At 43.8% G+C, this 19,231-nt stretch overlaps 1 protein-coding gene across 1 annotated transcript; it reads left to right on the forward strand.

The window, feature by feature from the left end:
- Nucleotides 1-3,624: 3,624 nt before the first annotated feature.
- PIGT (phosphatidylinositol glycan anchor biosynthesis class T) lies at nucleotides 3,625-18,866 on the forward strand. Its single transcript, XM_020789250.3, has 12 exons — nucleotides 3,625-3,898; nucleotides 5,198-5,375; nucleotides 6,499-6,626; nucleotides 9,876-9,976; nucleotides 10,444-10,530; nucleotides 11,968-12,055; nucleotides 12,137-12,234; nucleotides 13,615-13,780; nucleotides 15,740-15,940; nucleotides 16,751-16,916; nucleotides 17,055-17,138; nucleotides 18,147-18,866. The coding sequence occupies exons 1-12, from the start codon at nucleotides 3,718-3,720 to the stop codon at nucleotides 18,397-18,399; spliced, it is 1,731 nt and encodes a 576-aa protein (XP_020644909.3). The 5' UTR covers nucleotides 3,625-3,717; the 3' UTR covers nucleotides 18,400-18,866.
- Nucleotides 18,867-19,231: the final 365 nt, after the last annotated feature.

The raw sequence follows: 19,231 nt of genomic DNA on the forward strand, positions 1-19,231 counted from the left end.
ATCCTAATAAAACCTATTATTTCAATTACCACGCAATGTCCTCCCTTGGCATTTCTCATGGATGAGTATGATTACCTCTCAGTTTGATTAATTCTTAGTTAAATGCTTGTCCTTGAATAATTTGCTGAGATAATATTCTAGGTCAGTAGTTTTAAAAATTGCAGGAGAAAACATGCATTCTGCTTGGCCCTCTCAAATCCATGGGATTCTAAAGATCTACAAAGCCTTCTCTTAAAGCCAAAACAAGGTTCGTCTGAGAAGGGATCTTCTTTAGAGAACCAACTGTTAAGCAGAAAACAGCCTGTTCTGGGCTACAAGATGGGAATGGTGGCACGGAACCTAAAACTCGCCCCATCGTCACACAGGCTGTACTAAGAAATGGTTCATTTACTTAAAACTGTGTTTAAGAAAATAATATTCCTTTGATGCAGTCCCTCAGTTAGCCTACAGACAAACCATATAGGGCTTTAAATTAATAATCAGAACTGAGCCTCAAGACAGGCAGCTAGGAGGGCACCATTTGGGCGGATTTTCCACTCCAATTCCCAGAATTTCTAAAACATTCCTTCAGTAGAATTATGGGATTATCTGTCCACAGATATACTGTACACCACAGACACCTACATTTCACTCACCTAAAACAGACCCTGTCCTCTAGGCTGTCTTGGCCTCTTTTCTGTACAAAAAGGAAACTGCCCTAATATCTCCTGGAAAGCCTAGGTCCTAGTGGGTGTCCTCTATAGAGCTTAAGAGACAGGAAGACTACACCTCCCACAAAGAACTAGGTGAGGAAGCATTGGGGCGTTTTTCTTTTTGTATATATAAGTACGCCCGAGATAACCAAGAATATGGGGCCAGTTCTAGGCGAGTGAAAGGTAGGTGTGTATAGGTGTCTGGAGCTGGCTGGATAGTTCATTAGTTTAGGTACCTGGTTGTGGAGCCAAGGGTTAGGAATTTTATTCCCCACTGTGCCTTCTGTGAATAGAGTCAGCCTGTGTGGCCTTGGGCAATCTGCACAGTCCCAGGATGTCCCCAGAAGTAGTAAATGGTAAACCAAAGTTCTGAGTATTTTCTACCTGGAAAACCCTGAGGAGGGTTACCATAAGTCAGAATTGATTTGATTGTACTGTATGTGATTATTATTATAGGTGTCTGTAGGCAGGAACTTGCAGAATTCTGCTTGGGGAATTATTGGAGAATTCTGGTAGCTGAGAGTCCAACACCCTCCCTGCCCTGAATGGCACAACCTTACTGACAGTGAGTGAAGCTGTTTTAATAGGGTGGCTATATATATACCCCCTGAAATAAGTGCCCATCTGTAATGTGGTTGTGTTATGAGTGACAGTGTGTGACAGAGTGTGCGTGGGTTCCAGAAAGACCAGCACCCCAGACCTGAGAAGAAGATGGAGAAATCGCAAGGGAAGATGGGATAGTGTGCCTAATACAGAGCTTCAAAAGAAGATGCAAGTTGCAGACAGAGACTGTTTCATTATTAATAAGAGACCGCTGTGTGGGCAAAGGTCTGGATTTTTGCAGTTGTTGTGCCCAGACAAGAGGGAAGTGAATGGGAGCAAGAAGTCCAAATATTACTAAAACTGGAGAAAGCAAGCTTAAGAAGCAGGAAGCAGGCTAGCTGAAGCCAAGTCTGTGGCAGATGGAATAATCTGTACACATGAAAGGAAGCATTCCTGCATGACAACAGATTGTCTGCCCCCCCCCCCCCGCTTGTCCCAGCCCAGGTTTAGCCCACTAACACAGCCCACAAGGAAAAGACCTATAAGAAAGATAACCCAGGAAGAAACAGGTGGGCTTTGGAACAGCACTGGAACGACCCCCCCATCACCCTTTCTGAGGATTGATCACCCTCAGAGAAGGGCCTTCTGGATAAGAGAGTATATCTTGTGTGAATGGGAAGTATGAAAGAGAGGCCTCTTGGTACCTTTCATCTTACATCCTATGTCTTATGTCTCATCAATAAATGTTACATGAATAGTGCTTAACCCAAAATTGTTGGTGTATGGTCTTCTTGTCAGTAGTCTGGCTGGGCTCTCGCTCTCTCCTCTCATGGTCTCTCTCCCCAGGATATAAAGAACAGGAACCCATTTGAGGTAACAGTTGCAGCATTTTGAACCAGCTGAAGTTCTGAATGCTCTTCAGAGGTGGTCCGGTGTAGAATGTCAAAACCACAAGGTAATTTTTTTCCCCATATGCGCCTGAGAAACTCGCTAGCCATTTAGATCTGCACTTTACACAAGGTGAGCATCTTGTTGCCCTCCCAAGGTTGTCACATTATAACTGCCATCAACCCCAGCCAACATATCAGTGGTGCACAACTATGGGAACTGCCCTCCAACAAACACGTTGTTTCTTATGCTCTTACAGACTTGTTAAATGTAGAGGCCTTGTCCATAAAACGTGGCAAGCAGATACTAGGTGGGCCCGATTCACAGACCTTAATATCCTACCAGTGAAATGGACATGAACTGGAACGCCCTGACTCTTCCTACCACCTCTTGCAAGCACCCATATAACAAGAAATAGCTCAGTGGTTTAGCCAGACGTTGGGAGTTCGATTCCCCACTGTGCCTCCTTGACAGGGGCTGATTCTATGATTCATAGGATCCATTCCAGCTCTGCAGTTTTAAGATGCTGGTGATGGTGATATGTATGCAAGCATAATATAGAGTGCTGCATGGAAATGCATACTAAATTTTGGGAAAGGACCCTTCAGGGATAATTTAAAAAGCTAAATTAATTTTTGATACAAGGACAGTTAATGTATGGAGGTTTGGCTATTCTAAACCCCATTCCCTTCCCTCTTAGTTGCAATATTAAGAGCCTGCTCTAAACCTTTCTTAGCCCCACACTCTCAACCTGTACCCTGGGGTCTCAGCCTTCAATAGCCTGGTAGGATTTTGTTTGCTATGGTCAATCCAGTTTCCAAACTGTAGCATTAACAAAATACTTACCAAGCGGTCGCACGTTCCTCTCTCAAATACACCTCTAAACCTGCAATGTATAGTTTGGAATTTGCATGTATTGTAAAAAGCAAACGCCAGCTTTAAAATATTCATATTAAGTTGAAATTCAATTAGAAAGAATCAGAATTCATTTCATTATTGCCTTTTTTTTATTTCTTTCTCCGTGGATCTGCTGGTGGCCAGGCACGGTAATGGAAGGATAACTGATTTTTCAATTGTCTTCTAACAGCAACTGTTAGTTCTGAATCTTCTTGCTGCTTCTTTCATGCAAGGAGTTTCATGTCATCATAGTTCGGGAAAGAATAGAATAAATTAGAATTGAGCTCCCTCTCGATCCAAGAAAATCTTAGCCTCTAACACTATATCTCTTTGATAGTAAGCAGCGTTAAAGTCAACGACCCCGTGCCATGAGGCAGAATCAAGAAGATACGGCACCGGATCACGCACATTCTCAAAGCCGATGTTAAGCTTTTGTCGCGGTTATTCTGTTTTTCCAAATCAGCGATGATTAGAAAAAGTTTATTTGTGAGCCTGGAAGATGGCTATCCACAGGAATAGATATCGCTCTTTATTATTTCTATCTCTGTAGTTGCCGAACTCTCAGAGAAACCTTTCATTGGCTGTTGGGACCGCCGAGGCGGAACTTTGGAACTTGGTGGTCGTTCGGCTGCTTCTGATTGGCTACCGGGAACCGGGCTGTGGGAGGAGGACCTTCGCCGTGGGGGGGCGGGGCGAGATGAGCATGGTGCTGGTCGAGGTGGTGCTGGGGCTCTTGTTGGTGTCCGGAAGGAGCGCGGCGGAGCCTCCGCGGGATTCCTTGCGCGAGGAGTTGCTGCTCAGCCCGCTGCCCTCCGGGGATGTGGCCGCGACCTTCCAGTTCCGGACGCGCTGGGATTCCGACCTGCGGCGAGGAGACGGTAATGGGCAGGAACGGGCAACGCGGGGTGCGGGGCTGCTTTGAAGTTGGGGAGCAAGACTTTTTTCCTGATTTGCTACGTCGGCCTCTTGCCTTTTCTCCAGTGACTCAAGGCAACGAGCACGATTTCCTCCACACAACAATCCTGTGGGGTAGGACAAGCGGAGAATAACTTGCACCCAGAACTCCCAAATCCCAGGGTGATACTCTGAACCACTGTCGTACAATCTCTCTCTCTCGCTCGCTTATCTCGTTGGGAGAAGCGAGTTTTTTTCGGTTGCAGTGTTTCATTGAAAACATGAAGAGTCTTGGACTCTGATTTCCTCTCTGCCTTTTGTAAGCAGTCGGTTCACCTGAGAGAAAAGTAAGGCCACACACAAACTTCTTTTCCTCTCAGGTGAATACAGTATTCATAGCAGTTTACATAGAGAGAGCTAATTTATATAAATAGGGTGAGATCTCTTATTTATTTGCTTACTGATTTGCTTACTTCATTTATGTATCACCCCATTAGTGCATAGTACTATTCTGAGTGTTATCAAAATAATAATAAAACATATATAATAGACTTAGCATTAAAATCAACTCCTAAATCAAATCAGAACATAGGCTGTACATAAACAAGGCCTATACTACTGTACGTATATTGTTCCGTATATATAAACTAGGGCTAACTTCTGTGTATGAATGATACCAAGTTGGGTAGGTTCTAATGGGTGGGAATGTTTCTAGATTACAGTTTACATCCTACACCTGGTTACATGGTGTGTGTGTGTGTGGCACAAGCTTGATGATTCACTTAGACTCACTTAAGCATATCCACATGATGTTAAACTATGATTTAACAAAATGACACGAAACTTTTGGTTTTCCAGATTGTTAAAACTTCATCTCTCAAAAGACCTAGTCAGCACAGTCAATAATAAAGGTTTGTAGGAATTGCAGCCCTAAAAAATTCTGAAAGACCAAAAGTTTTCTATCCTGTTTTAGCACGCAAACATGCCTTCCAACTCCCATGGTACAAATCTGGGGATGCACCGAGAGTACGGGTAGCGAACAGAAAAACAATCCTCATCTTGCCTTAAGAACCAACTGCATAAAGAATGGACGAGTGTCAACCAACACAGCTTGAGAGTTAAGATGCTCAGTTGCACAGGGTCCTACTGTCACATGGCACTCATTACCCAGGCTGAAATATCGCAATGAGCAGCACCGGGGGGGGGGGGGAGTGGGTTGGGCTAGGAACAACTGGAAGAAAACGGTGGATATTCTAACATCTGCTCTTTTCTGCTCCCTCTAGTCTCTCATTACCGGCTCTTCCCTAAAGCACTGGGACAGCTCATTTCCAAATACTCAGTGCGCGAGTTGCATCTCTCCCTCACTCAGGGCTTCTGGCGCACTCGGAGCTGGGGGCAGCCTTACTTGCAAGCTCCTGCTGGGGCTGAGCTTTGGGTCTGGTTCCAGGACTCTGTCACTGAGTAAGTGCCTCAGCTTCCTTTTTAGTGCGGTTTTCAACCCCTGCCCCTCCAGATGTTTGGACTCCCAGGATCTCTAGGCTGCAAGGTATTCCAGACATGAAATCTAAAACTTCTGGAAGGCCAATGACTGACTTTTGCTGTTTTAGCTGGAAAAATGGCTCCTCGATAATATATATTTTTAATGTATTAGTTTTTCACTATATCTACATTCAGTTTGTTCTTGTTAAATATCGTGTTACATGGGTTTGCTTATAATTATCTATTTTCATTTCTTGGTGATTTTCTTCTGCAATCTTCTAGCCATAAACTAACGCCAGTGTATGAAAGTGGTTATACTTTTTCTTCCTGTCTTCCTGATGTATACCCATGAACGAAATGTCTTTCAGACGGTTGTCACGTGAAGGCAATGATTGTATGGTTTAATTTTGCAGAAGGGGTTCGCGTCATAAACACTCAGCTTCTCATGCTAGGATGCCTCTTGATCTTGCTGGACTACAACTTCCATCACTGTTTATCATTGACAGTGCTTATGTGGGGTGATGGAAGTTGTAGTACAACAACCATCCATCCCTTACCCTAGTTCTAACGTCTCTCATGTCCTCTTCTGCACTCAGCCAAAGACTGCCGAGACAGACCATGACATCTAAGTATCTAAGTCAGAGGCCTTCTCAAGAAGGACTGAAATGTTTCTGCCTCATTATTTACAGAGTAGATTAGCCTTCCCCATTTCTAATGGGTTTGACTGCAGCTCCCATCATTCCCAGCTTGTTAATTGTTGATAGGGTGGTATGGGATTATAGGCAGAGAGCACCAAAGTTTGGAAGGCTGAAGTGGATAATTTATGAAACGTCTGATGACACAGACTATCAGTGTGACTGGTTCTTATATATTACTGCTATGCATGTCTGCTGTTGCATACTTAGCAAATTGGAGTGAAGGCCAGAGCTTATATGCTGCCACTCAAATGGCACTGAACATGGTGCACATGATCTCAGCTTAAAACTTTAAGAAAAATTTTAAAAGGTGTACCAAAAAACAAACAAACCCAAAAAACCCCTGTCTGTTTGGGGCACATTCTCTGTATATATGTTATAACTGCTTGTGATACATTTTCCCCGTGCAGTGTTGACAAAGCTTGGAAAGACCTGAGTAATATCCTCTCAGGGATATTCTGTGCCTCTTTGAACTTCATTGATTCTACCAATACTGTCACTCCGACAGCATCCTTCAAACCTCTGGGATTGGCAAATGGTAAGAAATTGTACTTATTTCTCTTCCATTTCTACAGTTCTAAGGTATTATTATTTCCTCTTCCTCTTCTTCTTCATGTTAATTAGATGCCTTATAAAGCACATCTTTAAGCTGTTAGATAATACAGTGGTGCCTCGCATAGCAATCGCTCCGTTGAGCGACGAAATCGCTTAGCGACGGAGTTTTTGCGATCACAAAAGTGATCGCTTTGTGATGGTCCCTATGGTTTTTTTTTTTGCTTTGCGATGATCGCAGGGAAGCGATCATGGCAAAGCGACCCTTTTTTAACAGCTGATCGGCGGTTTCAAAATGGCCACCGGGAAAACAAAATGGCCACCTGCTGTTTTTCCTCGCTTAAGAGGCAGTGAAAATGACGGCGCTATGGAGGATTTTTGCTTAAAGGTGAGGTTTTAAGCCCATAAGGTAAAGGTAAAGGTTCCCCTTGACAATTTTTGTCCAGTCGTCTTTGACTCTAGGGGGTGGTGCTCATCCCCGTTTCCAAGCCATAGAGCCAGCGTTTTGTCCAAAGACAATCTTCCGTGGTCACATGGCCAGTGCGACTTAGACACGGAACGCTGTTACCTTCCCACCGAGGTGGTCCCTATTTATCTACTTGCATTTGCATGCTTTCAAACCGCTAGGTTGGCGGGAGCTGGGACAAGCAACGGGAGCTCACTCTGTTGCGTGGATTTGATCTTACGACTGCTTGGTCTTCTAACCCTGCAGCACAGGCTTCTGTGGTTTAGCCCGCAGCGCCACCACGTCCCTATTAAGCCCATAGGAATGCATTAATTGCGTTTTAATGCGTTTCTATAGGCTTTTTTATTTTGCTTAGCGATGTTTTCGCTTAGCAACGTTTTTTCCAGAACGGATTAACGTCGCTAAGCGAGGCACCACTGTACCAGTTAAAATATAACAGTAGAATGTTTTTAAAATCTAGCAACAAATCTTTACAAATACGGAAATATGTTTGTAGGGAGAAAAGAGGGAACTGGCAGAAGCTGAAACACTGACAGTCAGCAAACATAGCAGTTTAAAAAGAGCATCAAAACTCCAAAGATTTGTCATTAATTCCAGTGTGTTTTCATTGGATACTTGCAGTCCATGCACATAGCACAGTAATTCATAGAACCATCTTGTGTAGCAGTATTCTTGTTACGTTGGACTTTTCGGGGCCACTTAGTGGACAAGTAAAGGGAGCCTTAGCCCTCCAGTTGATTTACCCTACAAACCACATCAGTTACACCCTCCATGGATTGGAGGAATTACAGTCTAAATGACTTACAAGTGCCAAATGTATCCGTGAATAGAGGCAAGATGTGATGCCAGATATTTCAAGAAGCTGACTTTGGTTATGGTGCTGGGAGGACTTTATGTATCATGGCAAGAATCCTATTTCCTTATGTGGCCATGTAAAATCAGTTGCATAAGCATTGTGGCATCCCTCAAAGTCTTCTTTGTGAGACTGGTCACAAACCAGTTTTGGTATTAGGCATGCCAACTGGTTATGTGAATGGCAACCCACTTGAGAGGGAAACCCACTGCATAATTACTCTTATGTTCATGGTTTCACTAGGGGATTTTGGGCTCTATTTTTAAAAGTATGAGTCCCCACTTCTGAAGGATTCCATTATTTGTTGGTTAACCTTCTAGCAAAGGGACTGTCCAACTTAAGCCAGGCAGGTCTTCAGATGGCAGGCACATTGTCTGCCACCAGGGCTGTACTCAAAGTCTAACAGCCTAATAAACCTTCTGGACCTTGTGATCCACTAACAGAACCTTCAGGAGGCCAGGATCACCTGCATGCCTTGATACGGCAGGAGAATAGTACATTGTGGAGAATACGTAATCAGTTTTATTGTTGGTGGGGGGTGAACATAGTTCTCCAGCTCTGAGTCGTCAAATCTGAGATGCTTTGATGTTGTTTATTTTCTTTGATACTTGTACATTAAGAAGTACAAATGATGCTCAAGATGTTTCAACAAAGATATTTCCCCTATATGGAGCAAGAAATGTCTGATGTTCAAGCTGGATTTTAAAAAGGAAGCGGCACTACACTCAAGATCACATTGCAAATATTCTCTGGTTACCAGAGAGCACCAGAGAATTTTAGAAGACCAGTCTATGCAGGGCTTGAAAAATCCACTCGTCTGTGATGAGTGAAAAAACGCTGCCTGACAAGCCACAGCTCCCTTCCTCCCTCCCTCTCTCCCTCCTTGCCTCCTTACCCTCAGTCAGTCTCTCTCTCTGATCCTGCAGTCCTCCCCTCCCCCTTCCCATTGCAAAAGGAAAAATAGCCCTCTTCTCGCAAGAAGAGTGTTTGAGCGGCACATAGATATATAGCTCTGCAGGAGAATGTCGAGTAGTCCCATGCTGGAGAATATGGAGATTCCCTGCTCCCAATTTCAACCAAATGACCCGGCTCCTTAAGAGACTGGCATTTTTGCTTTCAGTTTTATTTTTGCTGGAGACATTCAAAAGAAAGGCATTCAAAATACAAACTTCATGACCCCACAGGCACGCAGGTAATAAAGCAACCCAAGTCTGAGGGTATATTTATTTTGGGTTTGTGCGCATTGTTATGTAGAAGGTGCCTAGTTTAAATTTAAATTTAAGTTTAAACATAAATTGGAAGGCTATAGTCTGGTCATGCTGACTGGTGAAATTTTTGAGTTACTGGTGAGACATTCTAAAAATGTACAAGCCCTGAGTCTATGCTTTGTAGACTACAGCAAAGCCTTTGACATTGTAGATCATAAGAAACTACTGTATGGGTTATTAGGAAACAAATGGATGTGCCTCAGCATTTGATTCTTCTGTTGAATAACTTGTATTGTGGACAAGAAGCTATTGTAAGGACAGAATATAGAGAGACAGAATGGTTTCCTGCAGGCAAAGGTGTCAGACAAGGGTGCATTTTGAAGCCGAAGCTGTTCTTCTTTGGGTACATCATGAGAAGGCAGGATTCTCTGGAAAAGAGAATAATGCTGGGAAAGGTGGGAGGCAGCAGGAAAAGAGGAAAACCACATATAAGATGGGCAAACTCCCCAAAGAAAGCCATGGGATTGCCACTGCAGGAGCTGAGCAGGTCTGTTGAGGACAGGACATTTTGGAGGTAGCTCATTCATAGGGTCACTATAGGTCAGAGGTGACTTGATGGCACATAACAACAATAATAACATGAAGAAGGCAATCCCTTACCTTGCTCCGTTCTTCTCTGCCAAGTGGTTTGATTCATGCATGTATCAGTTACAGATCATCAGTTCCTACGATATGCTGTCCTGCCTCGTGAAGTTGTCTGTACTGAGAACCTCACCCCCTGGAAGAAGCTGTTACCATGCAGCTCAAAGGTGAGGGCCTGCCTACTGTCACCTAGATGTGCAGCCAAGAACCAGCATCCCTCTCTCTTCATGCAGAGACAAACCTAGTCCAGTCATTTATATGTTCTTGGGGGTGGGAGGGGTGTTGTGAAAAATGAGAGTGGGCAGCATTCAGAAGTGGTGGGCTTTTCAGTGGAAGAGCATAAGGTCCAGAGTCTCCTCCATACCACAGCATCAAAAACAAAAACAGATGTTTGGTGACTATCTGCTTTCATTCTGGTTTTCTAAATGTTTGCCATTTGTGGGGAGGGCAGGAGAAAAATATGGAGAGGAAAATCTGGCCCTCAGCCCCACCAAAGCTGCCTACTCCTGTTTTAGTAACTTGTAATTTCAGGGACCAGTTATCACAGAGTGCATAATTGCTAGGCTTGTGTGTGTTTATTCAGTGGAGGGAACCAGGGCAGAAGTTTGGCCATAATGTCTTTTGCCTTTTCCAGGCTGGCCTGGCTGTTCTGCTGAAAGCTGAGCACTTGTTCCACAGCAGTTATCACTCTCAGGCCGTGCACATCCGTCCCATCTGCAGGGTGAGTCTGGCCATACAGATGCCACTGTCAAGTGGCCAGAAGCGCATTTCCTTTGTGTCTCTGGATGCTTTGTCCATCCTTGGGCATCTGGCCATGTTAGCACTGGAATAGCGTTGCTTTGTCTTCTTTGTCTTGTTTTCTGAGAGACTCCTGATTTTTAACACCTTTGTATCCGGCAGGCACAATGTGGTCCTCCCAATGCTGGGAACAGTTTTACTTCTTTGGTCAGGGCAAATTAGGGGAAATTGGATGCAGTTTGTTTTTGGAGAATTTGCTAACATTTGCACACAGCTTCCTATCCAGGCTGGAAAGAACTTAAAGGTTAAACCAAATGCATTTTTCTATCCATACCATGCAGTGATGTAAGTTCTCTTGCTGCATCTGCCATCTGTTTCATCTGAACTGAAGAAATAGTGTTAGAAAATGTGTGAAGTACAAACAATAGGTTTTTAAGTTGAAATCAGTTCTTTAATTGTGGTCACTTTAGAATCAAAGAAGGGAGGTTTCCTGCTTTACTTACAGATAGTATACAGAGTGCTTGTCCATCACTATCTGCTGTAAAGTGAGGAAGTTCATTCAAGTGTGAAACCCTCTTGAGGGTTGTGCTTCGCATGTAGGAAAATGTGTGTGGATGTTCTAGCCCTGCCTCTTTCTAGTTTTGCACTATTCCAGGAGTGCAAGGTAGATTCTGAAGCAACGAACCTTGGCCATGGCTGGAGGCTCTGTTTCCCGTTGGAGAGTTTTTGCAGTTTAAGTGTTGCTGAGCCCCTGCATCCTCAGTGCTTTGAATGCAATGGGAGAAGATGACAGAGGGTCAGGGCTTCCAGAAATAATGGCAGAAAGGTTGACCTACTCTGCTCCTCCTTGGGCATGTAATCTGCATGCCCAATACATGCTTGTGAAGGCTTCAGTGTTCCCCTCCCTGTTAAACGCATCTCACTGGATCAGGCATGTTTCTCAAGGACACGTGAGCCCAGTCGGCATACCGTGCTCCAGATGTAGCCTGAGTTTTGGGCAACAGTGTTGCTCTGCAAGCTTTGCTCAAGTTCATGAGCTCTGTTGGCTGGCCAGCCTCGGTTTCAAAGAAGAGTTTAAGCTGGAGACAAGATGCTGGTAAAAAATTATCCTGCATATGTGACAAGGTCCACATCTAATGGGAAATGGCCACGTGCCCATAAAAATTCAGTATACTTATCAACCTGATGCTTTCTAAAATGTGCTGAGTACCTCTTAGTGCAAAAAAGCAGGGTATCAATTTATATATAGTGACATGTAATTTGAGAAGTATCTCTACTGTCTTCTTTAGGATTTTTAGAAGTGAAAAATCCTTCTTTTGGGGAAGGTAATATTGTAATACTTGAATTGCTGCAGTTTTATAGTTTTAGTGTATTACACTTAAAATATATAGAGAGAATTTTCTTTGATCTTCTTTGTCAGGATGCCTCTTGCCTGAGCGTGTCATGGGAACTCAGACAGACTCTCACTGTTGTCTTTGATTATTTTGCCAGTGGCCATGGAAAGAAAGGTAACTCAAATCATCAATCTGTCTATGATTGTTGGTCCATACGCATCTCTTCAATTAATAACCATGTGATTCTCTCTACAGATTGGTCCCTCTTTAAGATTTTCTCGCGCACTCTTACTGAAGCGTGCCCTCTGGCATCCCAGAGTAAGGTCTATGTTGACATTTCCAGTAGAGGCCAGGTAACATTCCTTTTTCAGCTGCCTTCTCGTAAAGCTAGACCTTCTATATTGTGCTCATTGTCTTGAGCATTTTCTGTTGTTTCTGCAGGGTATTTATTTATTTATTTATTTATTTATTTATTCATTCATTCATTCATTCATTCATTCATTCATTCATTCATTCATTTATTTATTTATTTATTTATTTATTTATTTATTTATTTATTTATTTATTTATTTATTTATTTGATTTATACCCTGCCTATCTGGCCCACTGGACCACTCTGTCATCTGGAATGCAGTTTACCTGGAGCTTTACTTGGGTGACCCGGCTGGGTAGCTCAGTAGTTTAATATTTGACCGTGGAGTTGTAAGTTGGGAGTTCAACTCCCCAGTATCTCCCAGGAGAAGAGCCAGCCTATGTAGTCATGGTCAAGCTGCATAGTCCCAGAAGAAGGGAATGGTAGACCACTTCCATGTATTCTCTACCTAGAAAAGCCTGGAAAGGGTCACCCTAAGTGCCAGTTGACTCGATGGTACACTGTTGTTGTTGTTGTTGTTGTTGTTGTTGTTGTTGTTGTTGTTGTTGTTGTTGTTGTTGTTACTTGAGTGAAATACTCTGAATAGAAGCTCCTGATACAACTGAGCTCAACCCATATTGTTTATTTGTTACATTTATATCCTGACTTTCCTCCAAATTGCTCCAGGTGGTTTGCATGGCTTTCCACACCCACCATATTCTCACAACATTCCTGTGAGGTAGGTTAGTCTAAGAGAGGATGAGTATCCCAACATTACCCAATGATGTTTATGATTTAGGAGGAAATCTAAGCAGACAGTTATAATTGCTTGTGTTCTTCATATCAAACCCTTGAGAATGGAAAATTAGGAGCTATTCATATTAGCCCCTATTAGCTTTCCTCCAGCAATAGAGATGATAACTGACCATGCCTTCCTAGACGTGCTCCCCAACACAGATACTTTGATGTTGTGTTTGAATAGAAAGCCTGTGTATCGAAGCAGGTTTTCTGCCTGAATGGGAACACTGTGCCACTGGGTTTCCTGATTACCTGGAGATCCTCTGTGCACATGACACTATGTTCTTATGTTCCCCTTTCAAATGTGTTGAGGCACATAGTTTAGGACTGGGGCCGGGTAAATAAAGGTGATCCCTCCCCTGCTGCATGTTGGTTATTCACATAAAGGGAGATGTTTGTAGACAAAGCTGGTGCTTTCCAGATGTCTTGGGCAAAAAGTCCCACAGTTACTGTGCTGGCTGGAGCTTTTTGAAGCTGTACGGCAATACATGTGGAGAACCCAGATTGCCTTATGATGTAAATTGCATGCTACTAGACTGGCTGTCACTCTGGTGGCTTGAAATGCCATTGATTCTATTTTCAGGAGAAACAGCTTCTAGAGGTTTCCCCAGCTCCTTCATCTGTACATGAAGCATCTGTTCAAGGGGACAGGAGAACTTATGCCGTATATGACCTCCTGAATCCAGCACTCTTCAATGGGTCTCGTAGCCTCAACGTCCAGTTAAAGTGGAAGAGACCACAAGATGTCTGTGAGTGATCAATGGCTTTCCCAATTTTAATGCTGCTGTTTTCTCTTTGACCTTTTGCAGATGGGTAATAGTTGCATAGGACAGAATTGTGTTGTACATTCTGATCTCAATGGTTTGTACTGAGCTGTTATATTTTTTCTGTGTGGATTATCGTAAAAGCATCATAGTAATTCTAAATTCATGTTATCCCAGGGGTAGCTGATTGAATTTAAATCTTATTGTGATCACTAAGAGAAGGGTTTTTTTTTTTAAGTAATCGCAGACATCCCAAAAGAAGCTGCCATCTACTGACAGTATTGGCACTCCAGTACTTTAGATTTATTACTTCTCTCTCAAACAGAAAAAATGGCCAAAATAACAATGGGCGGATGATAAATCTGGATCTTCTGGAAGAACTGGGTAATTTGCAGGAGATTGCCTTGGAGTTCTGACTCTCAAGTTAACAAGTGGAACAATAAAACTACTCCGTTCCCACTCTAGATGGGAATGAAATGAAATGAGAGAGAAATGGCTGGAGGTAATCGGGAGTGGATTTTTTCATGGAAGTGTCAGGTCAGGGGTTCTGATCATCTCTCCCTAAGAACCCTACAGACATTTATAAACTTGGGGGGGGGGGGAGTCAACTGTTGTTCAACCCTCAATTTTAAAAGCACCTTCACTTTTTAGGCCTGCTTCTTCTACACCACCTTATTTCAACACCCTATACATACAAAGTTTAACTATTTGATAGATGGTCAATGAGCTCCATTCAGTTCTGGTACAGTGGTGCCCCGCACAGCGAGGTTAATCCGTTCCGGATTAACCTTCGCTGTGGGAAACATCGCACTACGGAACACCAAAAGGCATTTAATGCATTCCAATGCCATAGAATACTCACCGTAGTGCGATGTTTCCCAGGGGCCGGCAGCCATTTTCGCGCCCTCCCCTCGCACAACGAGGGTGCCAAAATGGCTGCCATCAGCTGTCCGGTGGGTCCAAAATGGCCACCGGAACAGCCGAAAGGGGGCGGGGCGCAGCGTTTTCGCGCCCTTGGTAAGCAAGGGGAGCGTGCGAAAACGCTGCCGGAAGCCCCGAAATGGTTGCGCGCAGCCATTTCGGGGCTTCCGCAGCGTTTTCGCGCGCTCCCCTTGCTTAACAAGGGCGCGAAAACGCTGCGCCCCGACCCCTTTCGGCTGTTCCGGCGGCCATTTTGGACCCGCCGGACAGCTGATCAGCGGGTCACAAAGCAAAGGTCGGTAAGCAAGCAGCTTACCGACCTTCGCTCTGTGAATCACAGCCTATGCGGGCATCGTTTTGCGATCGCATTTGCGATCGCAAAAACGGCCTCATAGAGCGAATTCATCGCTCTACGAGGCGCCCGTTGTGCGAGGCACCACTGTATTTAAGATCAATTCTTTGACTCAGAATTCTTTAATTCCCAGAGAATGCCTTTAGTAGACTCTAGTAGACAAACAAGCACTCAACAACAAAGTCAAAAGTATGTAGATCCTGGAAGCCTAAAGTTGTCTATTCTGGGATAGCACTCAAATCAGCAAATGGTGTGTTGCTTACTTTGCATAAGTGGAAATAGGACAATAACCATTACCTTTTGGAGTGGGAGAGAGGGAAGGCCCACCCAATAAGGAGAGAGAAACAGGCACATGCACCCAGCAGCTAGACTCAGTCCCTCAGTGCCCTTTGCACTGCTTGAAGATTTACCATCTGTAGCAGAATACGAAGGTGCTGGAGGGGAAGGAATCACACCTTCAGTTGGGCTGATGGAATTCATATTGCAAGCAGAAGTACATTGTAAGAGCCTCTCAAGAAGGACTTTCCCTACAGAGTAGGATCTGGAGTGTTGTTGTTTAATAGGGAAGTCAGTAACTGGAAGTGTTCTATCCACCATCTCTGGGAAGGCACTGCATTTGATTCTGCTGCCAAAGTCCAATTCTTAACCTGGTTTAAATTTCCTTCCTGCAGTAGATTTGCCAGCACCTGTTCTCCATGCTCAGCGCTACGTGAGTGGCTATGGTCTTCAGACAGGAGAAATCAGCACCCTAATTTATAACTCACACCCGTACAGGGCTTACCCTGTGCTACTGCTGGAGACAGTGCCCTGGTATCTGAGGCTCTACATCCATACACTGACCATTATCACAAAAGGAAAGGAGAACAAGCCAAGTAAGATTTAACTTCTTCCTAACACATGCCTACTCATATCTTGTTATCCTAGCTGGAGGAAAGAATGCCTTGTCGTACAAAGAAAGTCACTATATACTCCCTGTTTCCTTGCCATGCTCCACGTGTGTGTAGTATGTTCCCATGAGTACTTAGAGCTTGAAGTTTGGCCTGAGTGTAGCAAAACTGTTTGTTACAACCAGGTGTTTCAGAAGCCATGGTTTATGAAGCCAGGTACAAATAATGAGTCAATACATTCCTTCCTCAATCTTCCCATTACATGCTGGCTTGGGCTTTGAGGTCCTGGCTTGTTTAAATATAAGATCCCAATTACATCTGAATAGATATGTGTGTGATGGCTGCTGGGTACTCCAATCTTGATAGCCATCTGGAAGTAAATCCCATTGAATCCACTTAGCTTGTTCCCCATGTAACTGGGTATAGAACTTTTTAAAAAACTTCTTGGCTATGAGACTACAAGAGCTGAGCAGGACTGCTGAGGACAGGGCACTTTTGAGATTGATCATTCATAGGATCACCATAAGTTGGAGACGACTTCATGGCACATAACAACAACAATGCTTAATTTGAGTCCACATGAGCTTTTCTTCTAAAAAGAAAAAGAGAAGCTGCCGGAGAGGTACAAGGTGACCTAAGTTTATTCTTTTTCCCAAAGCCACAGCAAAGGTGCTGGGAAGGTCAGTCGGGCCTGTGCAAGAGCCTTCCTCAAGGCATCATGTGAACATTGAGGCAGGCATTTAAAATGTTTTTGACAAAGTGTTGTGTGATATAAGCGCTTGTCTTTGGTGCTAGGCTATATCCACTATCAGCCGGCTCAGGACCGACGGCGGCCCCATCTCCTGGAGATGCTGATTCAGCTGCCGGCAAACTCTGTCACAAAGATCACCATCCAGTTTGAGAGAGCCTTGCTGAAGTGGACAGAATATACTCCTGACCCCAACCACGGCTTCTATGTGAGGTAAGGCTAAAGCTAGCCTCAGCCAGGCGTTATCTGTGCTTGTATACCATGAGTCTGGCCTTATTGTCTTGGGGAGACAACATGGTCACTTATTTCCTCAGAAGGGCTAATGCTTTTGTCATCTCTCTCGGTGTGTAGCCCGTCTGTCCTGAGTGCCATGGTACCAAGTGTAATTGCAATGAAAGAGGAAGAGGAAGATCTAAGCCCACTCTTTGCTTCACTGTGAGTACACTGAAAACTGCTAAACAGAGGAGAGTGATAATTATTTGTGTAGCATCAGAGAGATAAGTTACTTCTACTGTTGACTGTTGCAATTCTGTTGAATGCCAGAAATTGCCTTATATGACATCAGACAATTTGTAAAGGCTAATGTCTATATGTCTGGCAACAGTTCCACAGCATCTGCTGAATGCCTTCCCCCTCTGTTCACTTTCCCAAAGGCACGGCTACATATGAGCAGGGCAGAAGGAGCTCAATGTTATATCCAGTCATTTATTAGAGATCACCAAGTGAGGAGGTGGGGCATGGGGAAGGTATTTCACCTTCGGTGGGTAGATTCCAGGCAACTGTGGACTAGACCAGTGGTTGCTAACCTTGGGTCCCTAGATGCTCTTGGATTGCAATTTCCAGAAGCCCTTGCTAGCACAGCTAGTAGTGAAGGTTTCTGGGAGTTGCAGTCCAAGAATGTCTGGGGACTCATGGTTAAGAACCAGTGGACTAGACGGAGCCTATGGATTGGCGCCCCCCCTTCCTCTGGTCCTAGGTAGAGTTTGCTCTAGTTGTGCTTGTTTTGCTAGTGCTTCCGTGTTTGGTAGTGGAAAACCATCACATGTTGTGTTGTTTTAATTAGCCTAGTGTTCAGTGTGTTCAGTGCAGCTCCATCTCTTCTAAACCTTGTGTATGTAGAAATGAAAATTCTAAAAATCCAACATTGGTGGTTCTCAATAGTTGGAATTAAGGGAGACTAGCCCAGGTGTTTGTGGGGAACATTGTGGGGTGATTGTTGCATATTTTAAAAGCACTTCCTGTGTCAGAACCTTGCAAATGGAAATTCAGCTTGTAACTTTTAATTGGAAGCTACTTCCTGAAAAAATGGTATGCCATCTCCCTTCCTCTTCCAACTCCAGATGTATAGCCTGAAATGGCATGATTATATGCCAGGATTGTACCATATTAGTGACCAAACCTAAGGCCTCAACTGATCTTCTTCTTTTCCTTTGAATCTTCCAGGTTTCCTTCTTCTGATGGCTCCAGCTATTTTGTGCGCCTTTATACAGAGCCACTGCTGGTGAACCTGCCGACACCAGACTTCAGTATGCCATACAATGTCATCTGCCTGACTTGCACTGTGGTTGCTGTGTGTTATGGCTCTTTCTATAACCTGCTGACCAGGACCTTCCATGTAGAAGAATCCAAGAAGGGAGGCCTAGCCAAGCGGCTGGCAAACATTATCCGTAAAATAAGAGGTGTCCCACTTCTTTGAAGGCAGCTGATAGAATCATGTGTCAAGGCTTTAAGAATTCTATAGCTGGAACTTGGAGGGGCAAATCTGTGAAAGAGCAGGTGGCTAAGAAGAGTCTTTGTCCTCTTGTGCTTTCATAGCTAAGAGATCCACTGTTGCTTTTCTTGATTGATGCCAGTCCCAAACAACCTCTGTGCATGGGAGTGTAAATACAGAACATATGACCAAAACAGTTACTCTTTTAAGGGGTAACTTTTATGTTTTGTGGGGAAAGCCTGGAAATAAATAGTCCTGTGCCTGAATTTCTCTTGCTTTTACCTTGCAGAACTGGAATCAGTTCATTACCCAGTTTGGTTTGGTTTCTCTTCACAATCATTGGCATCCTTCTGTTGAAATCTTTTAAGCTGCCAAATGAAAGATGTAGCTGAATAATAGATCTTTGGAGAATCAGGAAAATAGTCACAAGTCAGAAAAGAAAAGAAAAGAAAGAAGATGGCGGCTAAAGAGAAAAGGCCATTGAATGAAAAGCCATAGTAGTGTTAGATTGTGCTGCTTGTGCAGGCATTACCATTTCACAAGCAGAGAGCAGGTTTTCTTTAGGAAAAATCACTATTTGTGCAACAGTGCTTATGGGAGCAGTGCACTCCTATGTTGCCACACTAGTTGGATTTTCCACTCAGTAGAAGCTTAATAGCATACTGGCTTAAGTAGTATTTATGTTTTCATAGCCATATAATTTTTGCATGTCATTTCTTGCCAGTTTGTAGAAAAGAGTAAGAGTTCCATGAAGCAATTGTGACAAGCGAAATAAAGCATTTAGGAATGCACATTGTGGCCAAGCTAAGAAGCAGTG

This window comes from Pogona vitticeps, chromosome 4, assembly GCF_051106095.1.
Source record: "Pogona vitticeps strain Pit_001003342236 chromosome 4, PviZW2.1, whole genome shotgun sequence".
NCBI lineage: Eukaryota > Metazoa > Chordata > Lepidosauria > Squamata > Agamidae > Pogona > Pogona vitticeps.